The sequence below is a fragment of the Lissotriton vulgaris genome, chromosome 11 (assembly GCF_964263255.1).
Source record: "Lissotriton vulgaris chromosome 11, aLisVul1.2, whole genome shotgun sequence".
Classification (NCBI taxonomy): Eukaryota; Metazoa; Chordata; class Amphibia; order Caudata; family Salamandridae; genus Lissotriton; species Lissotriton vulgaris.
In genome coordinates, this window is record NC_141699.1 from 1,027,681,150 (window position 1) to 1,027,709,132 (window position 27,983).

General features: G+C 45.7%; 1 protein-coding gene across 1 annotated transcript in view; it reads right to left on the reverse strand.

The window, feature by feature from the left end:
* Positions 1-27,983, reverse strand: part of LOC147683962 (guanine nucleotide exchange factor DBS-like) — a 1,615,891-nt gene that overhangs the window by 118,457 nt on the left and 1,469,451 nt on the right. Inside the window, exons 24-25 of the mRNA XM_086942584.1 lie at positions 23,988-24,066; positions 23,133-23,205 (exon numbers count right to left, since the gene is read on the reverse strand). Coding sequence (XP_086798710.1) covers positions 23,133-23,205; positions 23,988-24,066 — 152 coding nt within the window. The remainder of the gene's footprint in view (positions 1-23,132; positions 23,206-23,987; positions 24,067-27,983) is intronic.

Here is a 27,983-nt window from a genome sequence, read left to right on the forward strand (position 1 = left end):
AGTATACGCGTCCTGGAGGTATAACGAACAGGATAGGAGTATTTGAAGGTGAGTTGCTTTTGTTTCTGGAAAAAAAGACTTTGCCTAAGTCTGAGCTGAATTGCGCGCCTACAAAGGTCCTGCCTTTGATGAACTGAGTTGACATTGTGGAACATTCAGGATGACCCAAGACAGTTCATAGTCGACTTTGTCGTTTCCAAAAAATCACCTGTTGCAGCCTCAAGAATACACAGACTAAGAATAATTCAAGAAATCAGAGAAATTATTCTTTGAAGTGTTTTAACCGCATCGCTGCTGCGGCGATTTTTGCGCTGTGCGGCTTTTTTTAAAAAGCCGCGTTACATGACGAGCTCAGCTCGTCATCAGCACACGCCACCCGTGGCTGATGACGAGCTGAGCTCGTCATCAGCAGCGAAGGGGTTAATTTTGAATGGAATGTCTTGCACCTATCTGCTCACTTTCTTGAGGTTTATCACCATATGAGAATTGATACCACCTGTCACTGCATGCCCTGTTCACCTAGCCAAGCCTTGCAGAGCCTAAGCCGCGCCCCGCCAGACCAAGTGCATCGATCGACGAGCAGGAGTGTGCAGGAGCGAGAACGGACCCGGTGAAAGCCCTCGACTGAGGACCGAGGACGAGGTCGACTACGGACGTGGCAAGCGGGTATATAGACACCCCCCCAGCCTCGGTACACCGCGGAGTCCTCGGGTGAGACAAGGGGAGTGGGAGCGGTGCGGGCCGGAGGGCTTGCCGAGCGTCGTGAGACGCAGTGGGAGTCGGGCGGAACAGACAGGCTGAGCCCGCCAGAAGCAGTGAACGCCAGTGACTGGTAGCAATAAAAACGGGGGATTGGAAATTTGCAAACTTCAGTGGACCCCTGGGGAACTTCAGTTGCAACGGGGGGGCCCCTATATTGCTGACTCGGACATGGAGCTGAAACAGTAATCCAGCAGAGTCAGCTAAAGAAAAGATCAGTATAAATTTCGGAGGCCCCTGAATGAGCAAGGTGCCAAGAAAAAAAGAAGGGCATTTAATTTCCCAGCATTAAGAAGATTAACCACATGCACGCTAGCGCAATTCCCCTCCTACGCGATGATTTACTAAATCCCATGTTATGTGACGAGCTGGGCTCGGCATCAGCGTGCGAGGAGGCTACGCCATGACGAGCCCAGCTCGTCATCAGCCCCGAAGGGGTTAAGCACCACGGAAAAATTGGTGAATCAACACGATAGAGATTGGCAGCGTGGCAAGGCAAGCAGGCTGAAGGCAATAAGGCAGAACAGAGGTAAGTGAAAAATTCCTAAATAAGATTAAAAATTATATTAATTATTAAAAGATTCCACCTCCAGTAGAACAACAATTTTCGCACCAAAAACTTAGTAATGGTACCCAAAAGAGGGTTAAAATCACGTACAGTGGATGAACCAGGGAGGAGTGAATTAATGGAGGGCTCAAAATCCTTGGAAGAGAGCCAGGAAAGCCATGTATCCTCTATGGATAACAGCAAGGGGAGTCGCAAGAAAAGAAAAGTCAAAAGGGCAACGAAGACCGCCCAGAAGGCGAAAAGAGGTTGTAATCAAACAACTATGAAACAGAAAGAGAACATGGCAGCATCAAAATCCATAAAAGAGTTTGTGGGGAAACATTATAAATCATTAAATCCAGCGATAACATCGGATCTAGACAGAGAAATAGTGGAAATTGGTGGAGAGATTGGCGAAAATTCAGGTACGATAGTAGAAAATCAAAGACGGACAGAGAAGGGAGAATCCCAGGAAGAAGTTAATCTCGACACAGAAGAAGAAAGGGAGAACCCCAAATCTATAGACCAGACACTGCAGAGCCAAAACCACCATATTTCTGCGCCCCGACTATCATCCTCTCCAAAAATGTTCTCACTGCTATCACCAGGGAATGAAGGACATAGGGGAAAGGAAGGCCAGAATCAGAGTTATGTCTGGGGAGGCGCGCCAGATCAATTCCAGCAGCACTATTCAATGCAAAATTCCCCACTACTTCAAGAGAGCATAAGGACTGGTCACCAGGCAAACCCAGTCAGAAACAATACACAGGATACGGTGATCTCTGAAACCCCCACATCTTCGCTGATGGACTTAATCTTGTTACATCAGAAGGCACTCCAAGGAATCCTGGAAGTAACGCTCTCAAACAACGGAGTGATGAAAGCACAGAAACAACATTTAAAGAAAATAGAAGAAGAATTGGGGGAGATAAAGAGCCAAATGCCAAGCAGGTTAAGGCCAACTGATACAGCCCCACCCATCGAGGAAAGTGCCATGTTAGTACCTGAAGAAGAAAGCATGGTAATTCTTGAAAGATCTCCTCAGCCCACAGAGCAAACGGCAAAGGATGCAGCAGAGATTGTAGACAATGTTTATATCTCGAAAAGAGCAATGCTGATAAAAAGGCGTGGGGGGTATGTCACACGTGGGGCCAGGATCAGGACAGAAAAATCCAGGCAACCGAAACCTGTAGGAAAGAGAAAAGGGAAAGAAACAACGGCGGGTGGGGGGGTGGTGCAGCCAGGATTAAATGCCTCAGCATTGACTTTTATAACACATAGACACACGTATGCAGAGGCAAAAACACCAAAGTCTTCGAGAGAACTAAGGAAAAAGCAGATACGCAAGGAGGCAACTGAGAAATCCCCCTCTACCCGCACGACGAAGCAGAAAGTAAGGATAATGGCTGAACGAGCCATTGAACAAAGGCCAGCAAGCCCTCAGGCACAAGAACTACCCAGCATGAGAAAGAAAGGACGGCAAGTAGGGAGAAAAATCGCCAGTCAGCAGGTGCACGAAGTAAAGATGAATTTACATGAGAGTGACAATAACAAATGGTTATTTCTGGATCTGGTACCAGCTGGGAAGAAGGAAAAGCTGGCAAGAAAAACAAGACCCCTGAATAGGGCACTGATTTTACCGCATTTGCAAAATGCTGTAGTTTGAGGGGGATCGGTACAAAAGACCTCCAGCATGTAGGCTTTGTAGAGAATAGGAATGGAAAGGAAATAACAAAAATCACCCTTTACTCAGACCTGGTAAAAAGGGCAATCCAGAAAGCCTCAAATGAGATAATTTAACAGGGAATAAGGATTGTGCCTGAGAGAGAAATAAAAACCCCTAAAGTCAATACCGTCTTAAAACAGCACGCCGGGTTACAGAAGAGACAAGTGATTCTCTACAGAGAAACAGAAGGCGACCGGAGTTGTTTGAATGTTGTGATAGATAATACAGGGAACGACTCCTCATGGGCCAATTGGTCCTTGCACAGTAATCCCGCGGGAGAATCCAACAATAGTATTACGGTGGATACGGAAGAAGATGGCGGTTTGAGTGACGTAGAATAGAATGGGGGGGGTCGCAAGAACTAGGTCTCCTAACCTGGAATGTGAATGGGCTAGGCAATGAGCAAAAACGGGAATATATAAAGGAAATCATAAATAAAGTGGACATTGCCTGCCTTCAAGAGACCTGGTTATGCGACGAAACTCCAACTTTTGAAGGATACTTACAGTTACATCATCCCGCCACAAAGAAAAATCTTGGGTGGCCCTCGGGGGGTCTATTGACACTGGCATCAACAAAAGTAACGAGGGAAGTAAAACTGTTGAAAACAAAATGTAAATGGGTCCAATCAAGTAGAATTGAACTTCTGACGGTGGAATTGAATCATAAAGTGTTGATTTTAATGAATGTATATATGCAGTGGGATAATGGGGAGGAGTATGAAAGGGAGATGAGGTGTTTTAAAGAGGATGTAGACAGTACTTTAGAAAAATATCCCGCAGATATAATAATAATAATGGGGGATTTCAATCATAAATTAAATCCAAAAAAGGCAGACCTTTGGAATAGGGAACAGTTAGAGGTGTACGGTATAAACCCTGCCAGGTTTCCAGCAGGGGAGATTTCGAAACAGGACTCAGAACTAGTACACGCCCTAGGAGGTAGGGGCCTTCACTGTGTAAATGGCAGAATAGAGACAGACTCCCCTGCAGGAAAGACGTTTAATCCAGGGCAACAGAACTGCCCTATTGACTATATATTCTTGCAAGCTTGGAACTTCCACCAGATTAGGGGTTTTAAGATAGAACAAAAAGAGGTGAGCGATCACAAACTTCTCCACCTAATAATAGCGGGGGGAAGGAAATTGCAGAGACAAATGGTGATTACCCAGGAGGTCGAGTATCCTATACGGGTGACGACACGACTAACTGATGAATATATGGAAAAACTGAAGGCCATGCAAATAAAAACGGCACCTGAAAATTGTGAGAATAAAAACCTGAAATGGTTTATAGGGAAATTAGAAGAAGTGGTTCAATGCCTAAGAATAGAATTAAATAGGGAGAAACTCACAAGGGTAAAACAAATAAACCGAGGTAAAGGGTTTTCTGTGGCATGCCAAAATAAGAAAAAGGAGATACCAGCAGTACAAAGAAGACAAAAAAAGAACTTCACACAAGAGAGACAGGAACAGCTAATGAAGCAGAAAAAATAATTCAAATTAATGGTAAATAACGCAAAAAGGATATATAAAGAGAAATGCTGGTTAGATCTATTAGAAGCCATAGAGGATAAAAATTTAAGGCAGTTTTGGAAACTAGTAAAAGCTGCAGCCGGAACAGCAGATGGAGAATTAAACTGCGTGGTGAGTGAGGCCGCATGGGAAGAGTACATAAGGGAACTGTACGGGGTAAGAACTCCCAGAGAGGATGTGGAGGCCAATATATGGCTAGAAATCTCAGAAGACCTAATATCCAAATTTAACGAAGAACAAGTTGAGCTTACAATAAAAGAACTTAAGCTAACCCGTGCAGCAGGTCCAGATAATCTCCCTGCAATAATTCTGAAGTCGGAGGTTAAATGGTGGGCAAGTTTTCTGGCTAAGATGTTCCATGTAGTTCTAAAAGAAGGCGTAATGCCACCTACCTGAAAGGGTGCCATAATTAGGCCAATCCACAAGAAAGGGAGCAAAGAGGCGCCACAAAACTACCGGCTGATCAACCTCCTAGATATAGGAGAGAAAGTATTCTCTAAAATTGTACTGAAACAATTGAATGCATGGGTTGAGGAGTTCCAAATTGTACCTACAGAACAGGGTGGATTTAGAGCGGGCCACTCCACAATAGATCATGGATTTGCTCTATGGGCTATGGCTAGGAAGTCGACGGAACAAAATGGCAAGTTATGCTGTTGTTTCGTCGACTTCAGAGCAGCCTTTGATTCAGTAGATCGGGCTTGCCTATGGGATACCCTAAAGAGGTTAAATACTCCCAAAGATCTCCTCACAATAATAAAGGAACTACATAGGGAAAATTGGGGGCAAGTTATCAAGGATACTGTGGGATCTCTGACCCCAAAAATACCCATTGCCAATGGATTAAGACAGGGCTGCGTGTTGGCACCCCAGCTTTTCTCTATTTTTCTGTCAGATCTCCCGGCATATCTAGAGGTGGAGGGTAGTGCCAGCCCTAAAATGGATGGAAACAAGATATCCTGTTTATTGTACGCGGACGGTCTGGTAATAGTAGACCAGACCGAGAGGGGTCTCCAAAGAAAGCTTAATGCCTTTAATACATACTGTGCTAGTAAACTCCTAACTATCAATATAGACAAAACTAAAACCTTATGCTTCGGGAAAAAGATAAGTAGGTTCAGTTGGTACATAGGTGATCTCAAATTAGAGACAGTTAATGAGTATCGATACCTGGGTATATGGTTCGATAGGGCTCTAAATTGGAATACCCACCTGGAAACACAAAAAGCAAAGGCACTCTCTTCCATATGTGGCCTAAAAAGGATTAATGGGGATTATGGAGAGATGTCACACCGACCAATGCTTAGAGCTTTTGAGGCAATGATCCCCTCCCAAGTCCTGTACGGAGCAGAGATCCTTTATTTGAGCGGTAAGGGATCCTGGGATGTGATAGAGGGGAAATGCATAAAAAGGCTCCTATCCCTTCCTCAATCTTCTATGATACAAGCCATAAGAACTGAAATAGGCACAAAGTCCTGGGCGATACAAACCCAGATGGCTGTGATCAGATTTTGGAAGAGATTGGAAGAACCAGAAGGGCAAAAAGTAGCACACTGGTGTCGTAAAGAAATTCAGAAAAGTGAGCTAAAATGGGCAAAGGTCAGTAGGGAAAAATTGATGGGAATTTGTAAATTATTAAAGATCGATGTGGACCAGGAAACGTACCATGTCCTTAGTACTAAAGGTGAGCTGAAGGAAAGGGGGAAAGAAGTCTCTAGATTGACCGATATAGAATATTTAGCAAAGAAAAAATCAGTAGCGCATATGCTAAACGCTTGGTCTAATGAAAATTGGTTCCCCTACCTCGATAGTTTACCCAACCGCGGGTACAGGCAAGAGATCCTGAGGCTTCGGATCGGGATTAACCCATGGTTAATAAACAGAGACCTTAAAACAAAAATGTTAGACCAGCAAGGTCTCTGCAGGTGTAAGTTGGGAACTAAAGGAGACCTGCTACATATTCTGTTAGATTGTCTGACACTCTTAGATCAGAGAAAACAGTGGCTGCGCCCAGTTTTTTTTAAAACATGATATAAAAACAAGGACGCAGGCAGCTAGCCTCTTAACAGAAATCCCTTCCATTGATATTGTAATTGCCCTCGGGAAATTTACAAAGGTGGCCCTGAGTGCATTGAGAATCCAGGAATAATCTGTAGTACTGTATGAAATTTAATTTGTAGTGGTAAGAAAATGAATAGGCTTTTAATATGTATATATAAGTTTTAAGGTAAATGCAAATTTTTATTGGAATTTCGTAGGATCTTTTTAACGGATTAACTTTTAAAAATAGGTTTATGAATTTACTGTGCATACTCCATTTTGTGTTATGTTCATTGCATTGTTTAAAGACTATGGTCATAATAAACATACATTTTGACTTGACTGGACCACCTGTCACCTTCGAAAAAAGAATAATTATTGAATAGACACCCATTCCTCTTTCTAACTGTGTTACTGGAATGATAGCCCCTTTCTCCACCAGGGCTGAAGAGCTTCCAAATTGCTTTCCACCTGATCGGGCATTTCAGCCATGATGTAGGAATGATCCTAGAATTCAGCGAATTAGACAAGAACTCTTACCTTATATGCATTTTTTGTCATAAACAAAACCCACATGTTTGACGTTCAATCTTTGACATGTGTGATTACAACTACCTGCCTGCAAGCATGGGGCAACGTTTCTCTGATCCCCAGTATAGACAAAAATAAGATTATTTTTATTAGAGGGTTACTTTTTTGGTTTTTCTAGAAAAGTGACCAGAAAAAGACTTCCCCTTGAACTTAGAAACACGTTCTGTAAATTTGTGTGAAATAAGGCTTCTGCTTACTTGATCCATATGACCCAGAATACTATTTCTTAAAAAGAAGAAGAGTGTTTAAGATGCAGTTTATCTTTTAATGCATTTCCAAAAAAGATGGAAACCCTTGAATGGCATTTGAAGAGCTACTTCCTAGCAGCATTCCTATTCCATTCCCTTAGGTACAGGTTACAACAGCCTGCAGAAAGGCTTTTCTTTGCTCGTCTTGAATATTTTTCCTTAGGCCACATGAAAGCATCTCCATGGCACAGGATCCTTTTTTCTACTCTCTCAGACTGTCGCTCCCACATATGTGCTCTGGTTCCCATCAAACCTGGCAGGGGAAAACACTATAGACATAGCCTATTATGTAGATTCAAACCAGACAGAGACCTCTGACTCCAGATATCCTCGACTCAGTCAAGAAGGAAGCAAAAAGGAAGAGGCTTGGAATGCCTGCCCAATTATGGTGCCATGCATAGAGTGGGAAGGTTGTGCATTTTTAACACTTTTGATTTTCTTCTCTGTATTGTGACATTCACCTCAAAAGTTATAACATGGACGAGGGACGTAAAGATAACTCCTGTTGCTGTTTCTTCACCACTCACTCACTCACTCACTCACTTCACTAGATCCACAGGTGTCTGACACCACTCTGTTTCACTTTCCTTTTTCCTGAAATTAAATATGTATTTTCATTGCAATGTGATTGACAGAGCCTAGGCTGATCAACAGCAGCAAGCACCCTGCAGCTCTTAATTAGAGATCAGCACTTCTGGGCGCATTGAGGGAATCAAGAGCTACTTTTATTTCATGGCTGCCAAAGGCGGAAAGGTTATTTAAATACAGTATTTACAAATGGCTGAACAGAGGTATGATGTCCTATACAAAAATGTAAATAGCAGTAAACAGTGTTAATATAGTCTTAGGCCTGAACAACGATGTTTGTTTAGTAGCACATCCATCTAATTTTAAACAACCCAACTTCAGCAGATGAGGTGGAAGCTCTCCTACACTCCCTATAGGTCACCAAAGCTCAGATTTCAAAGCAGAAGTGTGAGAAGAATAAATGAGGATTGTGCCTCTAATTTTGGAGGAGGGGGGTTGCATGAGACTATATGAAAGATTTCAATGTTAGACAACTAGAGTTACAGGTAAGTAGCTCATTTCTTCTCCAACATTGGATCTTTCAAATATGCAAATGCTTAAATCATAATAGCAAGCACTATACATTAAACACAAACACAGGATGCAGGCGAACCTTTACCAAAATAGGTTTTTGAGGACTTCCTGTTCTACTGCAGCATTGGCTTCTGCATTCATGTTGAGACAATAATGCTTTGTGAATGAGTGCAATGCTCTTCCAAGTGGCTAAATGGCAGATGTCTCACAAGAGCACACAGCATAGAGTGCCACAGTTGATGCCATGCTCCTGGTGGAATGTAACCTCACTCCCCCCAGAAGTGGACACCTGGCCTTCGTATGACAGAAGGCAAATGTAGACAGAAAGCCACCGTGCTATCTCCTGTTTGAACAGAGGACGACCACTTCCTGGCTGTCCGACAAGTGTATACCCTTTGTTTTCTCAATGTACAACCAGAGGCATCTACATATGTTTAATGAATGTAGTGATCTTTCTGCTGACGTAGCTGGGTTTAGAAAGTAAGATTATAGAATTACTGGCTCATTCACTTGAAAGTTAGTAGGAACTTTTGGCAGAAATCAGGGATTGGTTCTTAGGATGACCCTGTCCTTGAGTGAACTGGAGTAAATGTTCCTTGCCGGTAAATTTTTGCATTTTCCCTGCTCTCCTTGGTATTATTAATGCCGGGAGAAAAGCTGTCTTCCATGTGATGAATTTTGAATGAGCCTTGAGTATTGGCTCAAATTGAGATAGCATTAACTGGCTAAAGACACTATCACGCTCCCAGGTAACTGGAGGGCGTTGTAAAGGCGGCAAATTACCTGAAAAGGTCCTTCTTAAATTGCTTTATGATCTGTTGAAAGAACAGAGTAAATGACGAGAAAGTGGGCGGAGCGCGAGTTTGGCGTTTGGTGCCCGGTGCTTGGAGCACGGAGGGGGAGCGCGGCACTTTGAGCTGCACCTGCACACGCACCCGGACGGAGACGAGAGCGGGCGAAGGCTGACGGTACCGCGGCACTCACAGCATTTGCGGATCAGCGGAACTCAGCTCCCCTGGACCCGGACTCAGACTGACGCTGCCCCCGGAGACTCCCCGGAGGCTCCAAGCGGTTTCAGGTGAGAAAACTCACTGCCTCGCCTGCATTGCCTCGCCCCCCTCGCCCCCAGCACTGCCTTGCCTCAATTCTCCCCATTATACAAGTTATACAAGTAGTAACCCCCTCGTCCAGGGCAGTCCTCTCCCCTGAACCCCCCCCCCCCCTCCCCCCCTCAAAAAAAGCAGAGAACGGTGACTGAAGAAGGAGGTGAAGGCGGAGGGGGTAGATGGGTGGTTGACGAGCAGCGAGACAGGGCTGATTCAAGGAACTTTACCAACAGCTTTGCTCCTGCTCCTATAAATCACCTTAAGAAAACCATTTTAAACGCTTAGCATTAACCATTCCACCATTGCCAGGTCGGATTTTTTCAGTTGGAGATAAATGGAGAATACTGCAGCATTTTTTGAATGAGTACCACCCCCCCAGCTGCCATCACTGGACAACCATTCTGAACGAACAGCAGTCGTCTGCTCTTTTACGCCTGCCTTTTCATGCCCTTCTACACTGGACAGGGCACTGGGCAAGATTGACATATTTTGCACACCTTCTGTAACTAGTTCTTACACCTTTAAAAACCTAACCTGTTCTGGACCTTGGGAGTGCTCCCTGACACGGGACTGCGAGGACCAGCTGCCCGGCGTTCACACAGCTGCGTCCTCTTCCCGCCTGGATCCCGCCATCTTCCTGCTGCCTGAAAACTGCCGACTGAAACCTGCTCACGGCCCCTGCTCCGCGGGAGCCGCTTGCAGCAGTTAACCTGCTCTGGACCTTGGGAGTGCTGCCTGACACGGGACTGCGAGGACCAGCAGCCCGGCTCTCATACAGCTGTGTCCTCTTCCCACCTGGATCCCGCCCTCTATCTGCTGATATTTATTTGACTACTCCTTCAGCCTCGCGGAACGCATGCGGGCGCGCGCTGGGCGAAGCCCGGGCCAATGGCGGGCCCGTTTAAGCCTGTTGCAGCCCGGAGGAGACCGGACCGGGCCATCCCTCTTTCGTCCGTCACAGAACAGGTCCACATCCTGGATATACTGTAAGTACTCCTTGCGACGAAGATTGTATTAGTGCTATGGCTGCACGTGAGAGTAGGAGCAAGGCCTCAAGTGGTCAACTAACGGGAACACTGGATAATTTTTTATCAAGAGCTAACTCTGTTATTGACCAGGGCATTATACTTATGGAACGTCGGGTTTCCCAGGACTTAGCTATGGCCAAAAGATCCTCTATGGGCCACTTTGCAAATGCTCGCACCACTGAGTTTGTTAGGGGACCAAATACGAATACCGTCTCAGCGACTGTGCACAACCCACCCATTCCCCAGGACCAGGTCGTTACTTCCCCTGCTGTGCAATCTCAACAACAGGATTCTATTGAGATTACTTTTGCCTCTACTCCGGTTAAGTCTCCGGAAAGACCTAATACCAGTCAGCTGCCGGAAAGACATGAGGGTGCAAAACCTAAGAGAAAGCGGGTCACTGCCAATATTGTTGGAGGTAGGAAGGCCAAACTCGCTAAAGGCTCTGGCAACAATGGTATAATATCTAGACATAAGGAGGTCGAGGAGTTGAGGCCTACTGATATATTTTATTCACCTTTGTTAATTGTAACAAACTTTGGAGAAAATCTGCTAGGCGTGCATACACCTACTGATGGATCAGCGGCAGTGGAGGATCCCCTATATGTGAAATTGAGCGCCCTACTGAGATCCTCACTCCGACCGCTTGAAGAGAGACTCATCCTTATTGAGCAACAGCTCGCGAAGTTTGAGCATGCCACATTGGGAACTCTAGACAATATTACATCAAAAGTACTAGATCAGGGCAATTTGCACTTGAATACTGCACCGGGTGGGACTGTAATGCTTAAATCCCCCACTGTTGTGGCACAACCATTAGTTGATCATTTGATTGTAAAATCTGTGGGACCTACTGCAATTTTAAATACAGTGTCTAACAACGCTGGAGTGGGAGTCTTAACTACTCCAAAACAGGGTGGGCGGGCTCTTTCTGCAGTGAGCTCCAAGGAGGAGCCTAGAATTGAGCCTAGAATTGATTTGCCCCCGGAAACGAGTCCGTACCTGGTTGTTCTGACAGGGGTGTCCGAAATAACTACTCCTAATTTGGGATCATACACCACTTTGACAAACAAAGTCACCTATTGGCTTAATAAGAACAGACCACTCTCCCTTCACATTACCAGTGAAATATTAATGGTACGTAGGGTGGCTTGGGTGGGACATAGCCCCAAAACTGTAACTGGTGACTGTGTGTTGGTGAATTTTAGGGACCCACGCACTGTAGAATATATTTGCAATTGGAGGCATTATAGTCCTGGGACAACTATTGAATCCCGCCCACTTTCGTATTTTTACCCTTCCAATGATTTGTTAGACTTAGAAGGCGAATGGTCCCTGGTAACACATCGTGGTGTGGGAAAGGTTGAGAAGGGTAGGCATGGCCAATTTCCATTTGTACAGACCCAAATTTTATGTCACAATAGGTACAGTGGCCGGGAACAGGTCAATTGACTTAACTCTAGCGGGGTGGAAGGATTAGGTACTATCCTCAGTAGGAACAGCAATATTGGGGGTGTTGCGGAGTTAACTAAAAGTCAATTGTCGAGCGATCAACCTGAGCCCCTCGTCCAGGTCTGTAATCAGGGGAGCAGCCTGAGAACTGGTCAGGATGGCCTGGGGAATGTAGAGCTGGTCCAGGCACAAGAGTCGCCTCAAGAATCTTTAAGTGAAGGTGTCCAAATGGGGAGTGATACTACTTGCTCGAATGCTAGTAATTCGAGGTGTATGTTAATAATGTCATGGAATGTGGCAGGTTTACCACACAAACTAAATTGTCCAGAGTGGGGCGCTTTCGTGGATAGAAACGATATTTGTCTCTTCCAGGAGACTTGGGCCAGGGAGGAACAACACAGAGTGGGGTTTGTGGCTTTCCATGTTCCTGCTCGCTGGGGAGGAAAGGGACGCCCATCTGGGGGCCTTACGACCTGGGTTGGCTTGCACCTGGGTTGTACGGGCGAGTCTATCCCCACCCATTCTGATGATATTCAATGCGTGCTCTTGAAGTGGCCCAATTCTTTCAAACTTGCCATCGTGAATGTTTATTCACGCCCGGTAAGTTCGGCTAACTAGTCTAATACTATTGAGGAGTTATCGCACCTACTGAACACCCTTAGTAGTGATCTCTATTTTATGGTGGCTGGTGACCTAAATTGCCACTTTGAGCCCCTGTGGGGGTTGAACGAGGGAGTCCTTACGGGTGAGGACCAACATTGGGCAATTCCGCCATGCCAGTCGCCTTGTTCTAAGTCTTGGGCTCCTCTGGCGATTCAGATTATGGCCCTAACCTTAAATAATTCGATTAGGGCCTGTAACGGTCGGACGTCTTCCGACATCCCGTCAAAGTGTACCTTTTAACAAAAAGGGCCAAGAATCATGACTTAATTACATTATGGTGGAGACACGGCTGTGGTCCAAGGTCATCGAGTTTGAAGTCATCATTAGCGCTGACAGCAACCATAATGCATTAAGTCTGAAGATGGTTTTCCCTGGGCCAAAGGACAATGAAATTGAAGATGCAGCAGTTCCAGGAGATGGGATGATTCTAACTAACAACAGACGCAGGGTTAAGTCGGGGAAAATTGTGGCATCCCTAGATGGATTACCCAAACTATATAATACAATTCTACCTCTTCTTATGAAGGTTAACGCTCTAACAACCCAACCCCTGGCGCCAGATTTCAATGACAAATTGCAGTCCATGCACCAGGAATTGGTAGTTTGCTTAGCTGAAGTTTTTAATCCCCAGGTCCCTAGCAGGAGGAAAAGGGCGCCTGTATCTTCCTGGTACAATGCCTCCTGCAGGAAGGCAAAAACTGAGCTGCTTAAGGCTCTCAAGGATGGGAGTGATAAACATAAAACCCGCACTCTGAGACTCCAATATAAGGAAACAATGAACCACGTGAAGAAAGAGTGGGATATGGAAAGGTGGAGCAATCTAACCTCCACCTTAGATTCCAGGGATGCATTCAGATTTTGGGCAATAGTTAGCACAGGGTCTGGAGAACCAAGATCTGCTATAGAACCTAACCTAGAGGCCGGGGTCTAGGAAGATCACTTTAAAGCCCTATACTCAGTTGAACTGGGTCTGGAAATTATGCCGGCACCCGTAACTTTACCTGTTCAGCTAGACGAGTTGGAATTTACTGTAGAGGAGGTTTGTAATGCCATAGGGAAGCTTGCCTCAGGAAAAGCTCCTGGCCTCGACAAACTTCCTGGTGACCTTTTTATGCACCAACCTAGGATATGGGGACCCTATCTGCACATTCTTTTTAATGCAGTTCTAAGAGGCATGGAGGTACCCGGTACTTGGCTGGGAGCAGAGATAGTTCCAATATTTGAGAAGGGTTCGCCTCTGCTCCCAGCCAACTACAGGCCCATTAGCCTCATTGACGTTCCCCAATTTTTTTTCGCACGGCTCATCTTGGATCGTCTGCAGGAGTGGATGGAGGAACATGATGTCCTCAGCCCGTATCAAGCTGGGTTCAGGAGGAACACATCCACCATGGATCAGATCTTTCGCCTTATTCTACTTTATTGGAAAACGGCAAAAATAGAGGGTGGCAGCCTCTACATGGTGTTTGTGGACCTCCGGTCCGCTTTCGATCTAGTGCTTAGGGGAAAACTTTGGGCGGTGATTCTGGAGCTGGGCGTTCCGTATGAAATATTGAGGGTTCTGATGAGGCTGCACACAGGGAACTTCGCACAGGTCAGATGTGGGAGGAACGGGGTGCTGTCACCCAGATTCCCAGTTGACAGGGGGGTGAGGCAGGGGTGCGTTTTGGCCCCGACCCTGTTTTGCCTCTATGTGAATGGTGTAATATCGCATCTGGATGCGGTCCCCAATAATGATGCACCCAGGCTGGCTGGCAGGAGGGTGCCAGCGATCATGTTCGCGGACGACACGCTCCTGCTTTCCAAGTCTCCCATGGGGATCCAACGTGTATTGGACGGCTTTGCGGATTTCTGTTATTGCCGCGGACTGGAGATTAACGTGGACAAAACAAAATTTATTATTTTTAATCCGCCGGCATCCTCCCGCGCGATGCCTATTCTGAGATCAGTTAGACTGGAGAGGGTACAGACTTTTCAGTACCTAGGGGTCACGATAAATGAAAACCTGTCTTGGGGCTCCCAACAGGTTAAATCTGAACTGAAATTGTCTCAATTGGCGGGGGAATTCTCAAGATGTCCAATACATCGTCATTTAAACCAGTGAGTCCTGCTCTGGAGATTTATAAAACCCAGGCGAGGGCAGCGGCTCTCTAGGGTGGGGAGCTCTGGGGGCACTCCTGCAGGCCCGAAATTCCCAATAAGGAGAATAAATTAATGCGCCAGTTTTTGGCGCTTCCCCAAAGTACACCGCTTCTTCCGCTAAGGTTAGATCTGGGATTGAGTTTTATCCAGGACGAGCTAGCACTAAAACCCCTTAGGTTCTGGCGCAGGCTCTGGATAACGCCAGAATTTTTGAACTACAGGCTAGAACTGAAGGAAATATTAAATTGTAATAGTGCAGCAAAAATTTCCTGGCTTGTTTTCATTAAACAGGAATTTGGTAAAATGGGTCTGCCCGCCCTGTGGCATGATCCTGAAAGGGCGTGCCGTGAGGTTTCAGGCAAGACCCTTACGAGGTCTTTTATGGATAACAAACTTAATACAATACTGTATGATTCCCAAGTTGGCACCCTGACTAACCTGTTTTTAACATTTAAAATATCATACTGCTTTGAGGATTTCATAGACGTAATCTATCCCATTGGATCGAGGAAACTTTATATACAATGGAGATATGGTACATTACCCTTTAGGGCTTTTACGAGTAAATGGTCTGCCTCCACGAACAAATCTTGCCCTGGGTGTAGCTGTAGCTTAGAGGATGAACTGCATATACTTTTTTTCTGCCCAGCGTACAGCAAAGCCAGGAAGTATTGGCTATTACCGTTATGTAAAAACATGGGTTTCGTCCAATGTTTGCATGCTTTGAGAATCCTTAAGACATCTGGACACATTGTAATTGCACTTTCAAAGTACTTGTCAGCTATATGGTCCAAGCAACGATTTTTAATTGCTAATGAATGCCAGGGGTGATTTAATTATCTTTTATGACTGTATGAACTGTATTATTTTATATGTGTTGCCGAAATATATGTTTTATCTGTACTCTTTTATGGCAAAAAATGCCGAAATAAAGATTTTAAAGAAAGAAAGAAATGACGAGATATCTGTCCTCCTAAATCTTAATATCACAGCCAGATGGACAGAAGAATATTTGAATCCACTCTTGACTGGATTCAACAAAACCACCAAGGTAATGCCTTGATGTTCCAGCCATATCCAGAGGTGCAGAGCCTCCTGACATAGGGTCCACGATCCCACCCCGCCCTGTTTGTTGAAATACCACATGGCAGTGGTGTTGTGGGACAGTTATGAAGTTGCTCAAAGGGAGCGCACATTAAGTAAGTCAAGACAAGATTCAAGTCCCACTGAGGCATTATGAAAGGCACGGGAGGAAACGTGTGTGTAATGCCTTTGAGGAAACCTTAGAAATGCGAAGATGGCAGAAAGATAACCTTTGATAGTGCCCAGAATAGAGCCCTGCTGAGCCAAAGACAGAAGAAACAGAAGAACCTCAGAAAGAGGGGCAGAAAGGGGCTCCACAGCCTTTGCTGTGCACCATGCCACAAATTTGTTCCATCGGCAGGAGTATACCGTTTTAGTGGAGGGACGCCTGGCTGCCAGAATGACATTACAGACTTAGGGAGGAAGGTCGATAGCCGTCAACTGTAGCCGCTCAATCTCCGCGCATGGAGGGGGAGTCTGGACAGGTTCCTGTGGAGGCCAATCCCCTGCTGCTGCAACAGAAGATCCTCCCGAAGAGGCAGATGGATCGGGGGATCGATGCTCATACTGAGTAGTTCGGGATACCATACTCTTCGCGCCCAGTCCTGAGCCACAAGAATAACTTGGGCCCGGTCGCGCCTGATCTTCTTCAGCACTCTGGGCAGAAGTGGTATAGACGGAAAAGCGTATAACAGACCGCAGCTCCACTCAAGACGAAAAGCGTCTCAGAGCGAGTGCGGCCTTGAAAATTCCAACGCGCAGAACTGATCACATTGTGAATTCTCTTTGGTGGCGAATAGATCTAACCAAGGCTCTCCCCACTGCAGAAAGACACCTTGCGCTACGCCCGAGGTCAGACGCCATTCGTGATCCATCATGCACTAGCGGCTGAGTTTGTACGCCTTGGCGTTCAGAGAACCTGCCAGGTGTTGAACCACCAAGGTAATTTGAGGCAAAGGTAAAGGTAATGCCTTGATGTTCCAGTCATGTCCAGAGGTGCAGAGCCTCCTGACATAGGGTCCACAACTCCACCCCACCCTGTTTGTTGAAATACCACATGGCAGTGGTGTTGTCCATGAATACCTGAACCACACTTCCCCGCACAGAGGGAAGGCATGCCTTTAGCGCAAGTTGGATCACTCGCAGCTCCAGAAGGTTGATATGGAACCTGGACTCCGCCGGAGACCAGAGGCCTCTGATCTCCGCCTCTCCCAAGTGGCCTCTCCATCCCAGGAGGGACGAATCCGTCACTACTGTGTGCTATGGTTGGGGAAGGGAGAGGGATCTGCCATTGACCCAATCGCGATTCGTGAACCACCACTGCAAGTGTTGTGCAGTGCCCTCCGAGATATGGACATGATCGGACAGGTTGCCCTGATTCTGCGCCCACTGGAACTTCAGCACCCACTGCAGAACCCGCATATGCCATCTGGCATGTTGCACTAGAAGGATGCAGGAGACCATCAGGCCCAGTAGCCGGAGGGTCATCCTGACTGAAACCCGGGATAGAGGCCGAAAGACGGGAATCATAACCTGAATATCCTGGACTCGCTGCTCGGGAGGATAAGCCCGAAACTGCGTTGAATCTAGAACCGCTCTGATGAAAGGGAGTTTCTGAGAGGGACTCCGATACGCCTTCAGCACGTTGATGGAGAACCCCGGAAAATGTAAGAGGTCGGCTGTAGTCTGAACGTGGGTAATGACTGCCTAGGGCGAGCCCGCCTTCAACAACCAGTCGTTCGAGGTAGGGGAAGACTGACACCCCTGACCAGCGCAGATGAGCTGCGAACCCTGCCATCACTTTCGTGAACATCCGAGGGGCGCAGGTAAGGCTGAAGGGGAGCACGGTAAACTGAAAATTCTCCTGGCCTACCGTGACACTTAGGTAACGCTGGTGGGCCGGCAGGAGGGGGATGTGAAAATATGTGTCCTGCAGGTCCAACGCTACCATCCAGTCTCCAGGGTAGAGGGCAGCCAAGACCTGAGCCAGTCAGTATCTTGAACTTCTCCTTCCGGAGGAAGCGATTGACGTCCCGGAGGTCCAAGGTAGGAAGCAGAACCTTTTTGTTCTTATTGGGGACCAGAAAGTAGTGGGAATAACAACCACTCCCTACTTTTGGCCCAGGAACGCACTCGATGGCCCCCTTGGCCAGGAGGGCTGTGACTTCCTGTTGGAGAAGAACTAAATGGTCCCCCGACAGGCGTAGGTACCGAGTAGCATGGATGGAGGGGGGGACTGAAAGGGAACGGAGTAACTGTGGCAGATTATCTGCAGCACCCTCTTGTCGGATGTAATCTCACGCCAGTGGGGGAGTTGGTGGCGGATCCTGCCACCCACCGGCGTGTGGTGCCCCCGAAGCTCAGATTAGGAAGGTTTGGAGGTGGAAGCAGCTGGGGTGGAGGTGGACAGACCGGCACGCTGGTTCCCCGACTCACCCCTGCGGAAACCACGGCCGTGCTGGGGCTAGTTCTGCGCTGGCCTGTTGGAGGGGCGTGCCTGGGTGCCTCTACCATGGCCATGAAAGCAATGAAAACCAGGAGTGGTCGGGTTCTTAGTAGAAAAACCCAAGGACTTTGCTGTAGCCCACGAGTCCTTAAAGCGCTCCAGTGCACTGTCAGCCTTGTCGCCAAACAGGCGGGTGCCATCAAAAGGCATGTCCATGAGCGAGCTCTGGACATCGGGCGAGAACCCAGTCGAACGCAACCAGGCATAGAACCGCAACGCCACTGTCATAGAACTCGCCCTGGCCAATGAGTCAGCGGTGTCCAACCCACACCGAATGGCGAACTTAGCTGCATCCTTACCTTCAGCAATTGCCTGACAAAGGACAACCTGCACCTCCACAGCACACTGAGGCAATACCTGAGCAACCGCATCCCACATCGCGTGGGAGTAGCGACCCAACAAGCAAGCAGTGTTCACCGACCGCAGCCCCAAGCTGGCTGAAGAGAACAACCGCTTCCGAAACTGGTCCAGTTTTTTAGAGTCCTTATCCGGCGGGGCTGTGAGAAAGGCACTCTGCAACGTCGAGGCCTGAATGAACAGGCTTTCAGGCATAGGGTGAGTTGTCAAGAAAGCGGGGTCGCCGGGTGCAGGTCGGTGGGGTCTGGCGACGTTTTTATCCACCGGGCCCTCGTGGCTGGCTTCGACCAAGTGCCAAAGAGAACCTCAGTAAGGGCATCATTGAAGGGAAGCAATGGCTTCGACGAAGTAGACGCTGTCTGGAGCACCTCGGTGAGGAGGTTGGTCTTGAGGGTTACTGTGGGGAGGTCAAGGTTGTGGGCCTCAGCAGCTCGACGGAGCACCATCGTGTAGGAGGCACTTTCCTCCATCCTAGGCGGGGGAGAGGCAAATCCCGGGTCAGAAGAGACATCGAGGCGCCTGTATCCTCCAAGTCGTCCACCTAATCCTGCTCTGAGTCACATTGCTGGGCAAGCGGGTCCTCGGAGCCTTTCCAGTCTTTGTCCACCTCTAGTGTAGAGGTGGCAGGTCGCAATGCGGATCCCAGGTTGGAACAAAATGGTCCTGGAACTGAGGCAAGGGTGGGATAGACGGCACCCAGAGTGACACCGAGGGTAGAGCCTGGGCGGTGCCGGGGCCGGAGCCAGCAACGCTGCACCTCGTGGTGCCGGGTCGGAGCCAACGGCGTAGGATCCTGTGGCGCAGGGTCTGGAGCCGGTGGCGGAGCCGCCGGGCCAACAGGATTTGGACACGGGACCCGTGGAGCTCGAGGCCTAACAAGGCGGTCCATGGCAGCAAGGAACTCTTGCTGCTGTTCGGGAGTCACCGACGGACCCGGGTGTGGCGGTTAAGCCGCGGGACTCCCGGGCGCCAGAGGAGCAGCAGGGGCAAATCCCCTGTCCCTCTCTGAGGAGCGACGGGGGGACATCGGAGAGCGAACACGCTTCTTCGACTTCTTTTTATGTTGTCGCTTACCGGAATCCAAAGGCGAAGACTTGGAGCCCAAGGAGAGACAGCTCCGGTCCTGTGAGCGGTCCCGGGAACGGCCCCAAGACCCGAAGCGGCGATGTGATGAATGCTGGACCTCCAGCAATTTCCGGCGCTGCTCCCGCAAGGCCTTGGGGGCCACGGCTCAACAGTCCCGGGAGTCGTGATCGGTCTCCAGGCAGTAGAGGGAAACATTGTGGGGGTCCGCCACTGACACATTACCGTGACAGGCCCCACAAGACTTAAAGCCGGGCACCACTACATGCACCAGGAGAAAAAAGGGGAGACAAAAGTCTCAAAATAGCAGTCAAAAAATGACTAAGGTATGTGATCAATCCGGATCTGCGCTTGCTGTCGAGGAAAAAGAAAGAACTGACGTCAGCGCGCATGCGTGGCGCCTAAGTAGTCTCCGTGATGTCATCTCGGCACTTACGACGCCAGTGACGGGTGCGGAGCCGCAGAACGCCACCTACTGACGCGCAGGGGTACTCCTTAGCAAAACTTTCCAGATCTAGTCTGACGCCTGGGGATATTCTAAGGTAAGGAATCTATCACTAACGTGTCTCTTTCAGATAACAGATTTGCTGTTGAGTGCCTCTATATCAACATCGCCACCAAAGGCGCTAGTGTTGACCGCATTGACAGTGGAGACATACATGGTGCCATGTTGTTGTCTATGGATGGTTTTCTGACGATTTTATCTTCTTTGTAACATGTTGTTTATCATTGGTATGACAGTTTTGCTATGACTGAGAATCTTGTCCTCTGGAAAGTTTTCATGCTCCAGTTGTAGTGGGTGAAAAGGTGGCTGCAAGCACTGAGCTAAATAAATCCCATTCAGGGAACTGTCTAAGATTATTTTCTTCACACTGCCTTTGTGGAAGTGCTTAGTGGGGAACTTTACGTGAATCTTCCACTGAAAATGGGGCATCCCCTTAGAAGTCAGAAAATTATTTTTAACTGATAAAATGGCAACCCCTACTCGCTGTCCTTTAGAAGGTGATTCTCAACCTTTTTACTCCTAAGGGCCCCCATTGAGTAACTAATGGAAGCCCAAAACAGTTTGTACGATTTAAATTTCAAACACTTAAAGTTAAAATAGTAATTCTCAAAAAATACACAAACAATTGCATAGCAAACAAATACTCACATTCCTAAAGATTTTACTTTGTATTGAAAAAAATATGTCTAAATCTTGAAAAATGTTAATGAGAATGTTGGTGCTGCATCTCGGTGACTAACTTTTTAATGTTTGGTTTTATTTTGAAGTACAAGGCTTCTACTGCCAGCTCCGAACTAGGAACCCAAAGCAGCCCTGGCAAATGTTGGCCGACCAGCCCCTGTACGATGCACACCAAGTGCAGCGAGTGAACCTGACAGCTACAAATAGGAATTTGGGGGATGCTATCCCCCAAGAAAATTTGGTGAAAATGGTGCATTCTACAACACATTTATCTTTATACATTGAATTGTATTAGCTTTTAAAGCATTGTAAATCATGACCTTACTGTGCACCAGGATATGACGATCTTTGTTGGGGCTCTTCAATGATTCCCTCCATATCACCCTCCAACAGTGCCTCTTATCTCTCCATAGCCCCCCTGTCACATGCATTTCATTTGTTTCATAGGACCTCTCATTCCAGTGTAGGGTGTCAGAGCACTTTACAACACACACACAAAGACAATGAATCATACGCGTGTAAGTCAGGGTATAGAAAAGTTTACTTATGGCAAAGGGGACTATAAGGGGTAGGATTCACATGTCATCCATACTGGTAGGCATTTTGTAAGAGTGCTTGATCTGGAGAAACATAAACTCAGGATTCAGAACATAGCACAGTGGTTAGCATTGACTTTTGCTCTTTGATGGCAGTTGATAGCTCACTGTGATAGAGTACAATTGTAACTTATGCACAGCACAGTAACAAAAGATTCTCTGTAACAGAAGCATTATGCAAACTATGGACATAAAATACGGCTTTTTGAAATGCATCGTACACGTTCTTTGCAGCAGGCATGGCTACCACACCATCTGTGCTACCTTAGATGAGTCAAAGCTGCCACTGGACAAAACTTACATCTCTCTCCAGTAGGTACATTAATCACCAGAGTTCTCGTGACACTTTTATTGTTGCCCGAAAACTGCTGATTATACAAGAAACTTTGCAGTGCTTTTAAAACTGCTATCTGCGGACTCCTGGGAATGTGTCATGGACTCCTGGGGATCCGCGGACCACAATTTGGGAACCACTGCTTTAAAGTCTTGGAAGTAAAGGTTTTACAAATGTCACAGTGTGAAGCCTTATGAACAGAATAAAAGTAATACATACACTGGTAATGATTGTCAGTAATGACTATATATCTTTTACTGCCCACAAGAGGAACAGGATTTGAACAGAGGTTTCTTCTCTCTGTTAGCCATGGTGGCAGTTGGTGACCAGGGCCGGACTGGCCGCAGCGGGCACAGGGCGCCTTTCCAGTGGGCCTGAAGGGTGGGGCTGGTTTTGGACCAATGGGGGGCGCTTTTGGTACAGGGGGCCAGTTTTGCAGCAGTGCTGCAATTTCAGAACTCTGTACCAAAAGTAACTGCAGTGTTTTCCACATGCTTGCTGCTGGTCCGACCCAATTGCCAGGGCAGGTTTGCGTTCCCAGTCCAGCTCTGTTGGTGACAGTTGACTGATAGGTAAACAGGTCTCCCTGGCCAAGAAAATGGCAACATTTCTTTAGAACAACTCACAGTTCTGTGGAAACTAAGGATAAGGCGTGTTCAATTTCAGGATAAACCAGATATATTGAGTTCTCTGGAAGGTTAGAGCAAAGCTCTGCCTGGGGATTTCCTCACACACGACTTGCAGTTGAAATCTTAATTATGGTGGCCTCTCCAGTGAGTAGGAAAGCTGGTGCGCCTACTTCATTGTCTAAAGTTTGGATTTATTCAAATGAGATTTTTCTGCTACTAAATAAACATGGTTATTCAATCCTATGGCCATTTTAACACTGTTTATTGTTATTTAAATATACTGGGTATTCCTACCAAACAACAGGGAATGATTCAGGCATGTAAATATATATGGAAGATCCAATGTTGAAAAAGTATAGCTAATGTGTAAAATTATCAGATGACACTGTGGTTGGAAATGAAATGAATTCGAAATGCACATTACCTGGATGAGCTGGAGGACCTCATTGGTGCATGGTATACACTTTCGGAGATTCTTTGGTGTAACTGGCTTGCTTCTATTCAAGTAAAGAGAAAACACATTCTAAAGTTTTCTTTCTCAAACAGTAAGTCATAACTGAGCATAGATAAGGACTTCTCAGAAATGTATGTGAAGCATCACATTCCCTAGTCTGCAATGATCATGAGCCATTGAAAATATATATAAACATATATTTTTATTAGATAAAATAACATGTATATACACATATAGAGACAATTTTTCAGCAAATGCTTTCAAAGACCTTCAGTTTCTACATTCTGAACTGAATGCAACTACACTACATTCAGACACACTTTCAGAAACTATGCTATCGGGGTCTATGCACAGGCTCATCCAAACACAAATAACAGGAAAGATCTCTGGTTTGAATTGAAACTACCACAGATAACCTGAATCTTTCAGTCTAAAATGGACCTTACGCACTATATACACTGCCTCTAGAAAGCAGGGGATCTTCTATGTGTGGAAGTGAGCTAAGGATTAAATAAGACCATACAGTGAGATAATATAAGTACCAATTCATAAAAAGTGTTAACTCTGGATCTCCAATTAGAAAAGAAATGTGGTAGCCCTTTCACTTACCTTAAGTTATATAAATATGTTATAAAATGTAGAGGGAAGTATTGAAACTCAAGAGTTAACAAGTTTGACATTTCACACATGCCTATCATAGAGCAATTCCCAGACAAGTCTCTGATTAAATATTTAGATTCCTTCCACGTCACTTGAATTCCTCAAATTACAGAAATTGTGGTAGGTGGCATGGCATGATCTAACAAAAAGAACATTCTTGCCTACCTCTACATGCTTCCAGTTGTCCTGTTAGAACTTTTCTGATTTCAGAAACCCATAGATTTTTTAATTCTACAGAAGTTGCCTAAAACACATTTGAAAAAATAGAAGACATTTATTGTGGAGAAACCAACAAGTTAGTTATTTTTTTTAATTGTTATTAGCTTTAATATACGTGATGTTAGTAAGGTTTACAATTGTTACCATGTTTCATTTCTATACTGCTTCCTGACATACGCTGTCTAACTTAGGTTGACATGTTAGCATGATGTTTACAACATGACCTAGATTTGATTTCCAATGTACAACTAAACATCAGTTTAAAAACATTAAAAAATTACAATGATTAATCCTGCTTAGAACTACTCTTCACAGTTAAAGGGTCAAATCAACAAAGTCCGGTTAATCTAGAGATTTGGAAAACATAGTAAGTCTACAAATATGCTAAATTAAAGTAGGAAGTGCAGTCAAATATAAACAGCTACAATGACTGATGACGTAAGGTGGTTTGCTTCAGGAAAAATGTATTGATGAGTAATGTTTGTTACTTCAGTGCAGTCTTGCTGGTTACCGTCCTTAGTCTGCTGTAAATCATCAATCTGGAGACATGCATACATAACACCATGTTCATATTTAATACCTTTGTTGTAGTGCCTTTTGTACCTAACTCAAAGCAACGTTCTGTTATGTACTCATCATAATCAAATGTTTGTTAAGGATTTAACTGATAACATCATATATCCAAACCCATGCCTTTAGCGCCCAGGATCTGAAACAACAAACCCTCTATTAGGCTCACACTTTAGAGATACTAGAACTACATATATGAAAGCTTTTTTCATTTTCCAAATCATTTCTATCAGTGTAGAATGTTGGTACAACTCATTTGGTATTAATAGCACTTGCACATCTAAAAATTGTATCTTTTTTTTTAATGGTGCACGTAAAATGCACCTTTCATGCTTCATATTCAAGTTGTGAATGTTTATTTCTAAATCTTCCCTAGTACCGTTCCAAATAACAAAGAGACCATCAATAAACCTTAACAAAGTCAGGATGTTTCCGCTGATCATTATTCAGTATGTGGGTTTACTTGTACCTGCGCATGTAAGTATTTGCATATGCCATGAAGCTGCTGAGCCCATGGATGTTCCAGTTGTTTGGACGTAGAAACTTGTCAAGAGCTTTAAAGTGATTATGATACAGCATGTAGTTCATCAAATCCAACAGAAATGACTCATCTGTCTAGATTTCCTGCTCTTATTAAATAGTTTTCCATGGCTTTTACTCCATACTGATGGAGATTTGACAAATGTAATAAAGTTACATCCATATTAGACAACCAGCTATCTGAGACCTTCTCGATTTAAATTTCTTCCATTTTAAAGAAGAAATCAAAGATGTCTTTCGCATATCTTTGGGTATCTTTTGCATTGGTTTGGAGAACAAATGCTACATATTTTCCAAGAGGTTCCTGTAGAGATCCATTAGCTGTAAAGATAGGTCTCCCAGGAGGATGTACCAAATGTTGGTGGATATTTGGTAGCATAGTCGACATGTGCTCTAGTATAAGACTGAGTCAGATATGACTTAATGTATTTAACCAATCATTTTGTAAGGCTCGACAATAGAGTACTTTTTACTCACATGTAGGCTCTGTGGCGAAAATAATTAATGTGGCATCTACAAGATGCAGGGTAATTACATTCTTATAGTAGTTAATATGCATGATTATAATAGCCCTTCCTTTACCTGATGCTTAAAAAGGTCATACTGTCATAGTGTGCATAAGGAGGCATTTCCATGCATTGGTTGATATATTTCCAGAAGTTTTGCTATATTGAATGAGGGGTCTTTTAACTGAATTGTCAAAGAGATGGCCAGTGCTTCAAATGACGTAGAAGGTTTGAATTCAATGTAAGGGGGTCCTTGGCTTCAGACCTTGAGATGTTAAGGTGGAAACACATTATCTCAATATCAAGTTTCACATGAAATTGTATAGCTTAATCTCAGTACTGTATAGTGACAAGTCTTTAGAAGGAATGAGGGAAGTGGCTTTTGTAAAACGTTTTTCTGTAACTGAGTTAGTTAAGTGCTTGATATATTTATTACAAGTTTCTCATTTCCCTCCACAAATGTCTTCCCCTTTCCTTGTCTGGTGAGTCTTTTGCATTTGGTACCTGTTCTAAAAAAAAAAAGGCATAGATGACCTGTTGGTGCATGGTTGCTCTTGAAATTGTATCAAGTCATTTCTTGTTGTTGTTAGAATAGTCGTACTAGTGTTATGGATATTGGTTTCATTATCAGGTTTGTCGGAGCTTGGAACTGCATCTCTACTAGCGTCTTTTCTGGCTTTCCCGTTTGTCATGGTAAGTGTGCTGTTAAAACTAGAAGATTCCTCACTTCTTTTGGATGCTTTTTCACCACCACTAGTTTCTGTTTGGCTTGTACTGCAGCTTTTTCATTCCCATAATATTATTGGCAGGTATAGACGATACACATTTTGTAGTCTAGTGTATATCTTCAGAATTTTTAGAGCTTCCCCGTCTCAATCTCTTTCTTTTAGGCCTTTGGGTTGATATATATGTATTTTTAAAAAAAATCTTTTTATTTGAACAGATCAGCTCCATAACATGTGCACATCAGTTAGCAACGGAAGTCCATTGAGAATTTACACAGAGAATCAGCCACAGAGTCAACAAATAAAAATCGATCAGCCCCAGCTACCCCGACAGTACCCTCCCCACACACAGTGACAAAGCCCCAGTAAACCTCCAAATTTGAACCCAGCAGTACAGACAAATTACAATCCCCACTCCTCCCTCTCCCCGACAAGATTATAGCATGCTCCATCCTAGAAGAGTCCTAGTTCAAGGACCCTAATGCAACGCAGATCTCACCGGGCCACCACGGCGGGTGCCCGGACAAGGCGCAACAGGTATCACCTCTGTTTCCTTCAGGACGGTGCGTCATCCACCTATGAGTCCAGCCAGTCTCCCCTATATCTCCTCCAAGCCGCCCATATTTTCTCCCATTTCTTAGGGCAGTCTCTGCTTTTGTAGATGACCTTTCAGCCTGTTTACACCAATCTAGATCTCTCTCCCACTTTTCTACCATAGGCAAGAGATCACTGCCCCAAAGCCTCGTGATATTTCTCTTGGCTACCATGCTCGCCAAAGCTAACCAAATCTTATTCCACTTCGGCCAAGTGACGTCACTGGTGACCCCTAAGATATGCCATCTGGCCTCCAACGGAACGTCCATTCCTACCGCTTCTGACATAATGCCTGTCAGTCTGGACCAGTACGTCCTGATTCTGGTACAATCCCACAATATATGGAAAAGGGTCCCTTCCTCTCCACACCCCTGTATACAAAAGCGGGAGTCAACATAACCTATCAGGTATTGCGTTGTGCGCGGGGTGTATCACCTATGTAGGATGCGCAGTTGGACGAGCATGAACCTGGCCCCAATCGCCACCTCTCAGGGACACTGAAGAGCCTCCCCCCAATCATCATCTTACAATAGTCCCAGATCAGACTCCCACTTTTCCCGCAGGGGCGCCAGTGTGTCAGAAATGTTGTTTATTAGCTTCTTGTACGTGATGGAGATAGGCTTGTCAATCATGGGGTCTAGGAGTAATCTATCCTCCAGTGGAGCGTACTCAGGCATATCTTCCCCCTGCAGGAGATGACGGTGTAGGGCATGTTTAAGTTGTTGGTAGTGTAGGAACTCCCCATTTCCCATCTGGAATTCAGCCTGTAAGTCTGCAAAACCTACCATCCTCCCCTTCTTCCATACATCTGCCAGCACATCGATACCAATTAAGCTCCATTGACGTGGAGTCCGCAATTTTGCCACTTCCGGTAAGAAGGTCCCGGACCACAGGGGAGTCAGCTCCGTGAGCTTTGCTTCCCACCCTAGTAATTTTGTCGCTTGTTTCCACACTCCCACCACCGCTGTCGTTTGGGGAGGTAAAGGTCGGCCACGGCGACCCCTGGC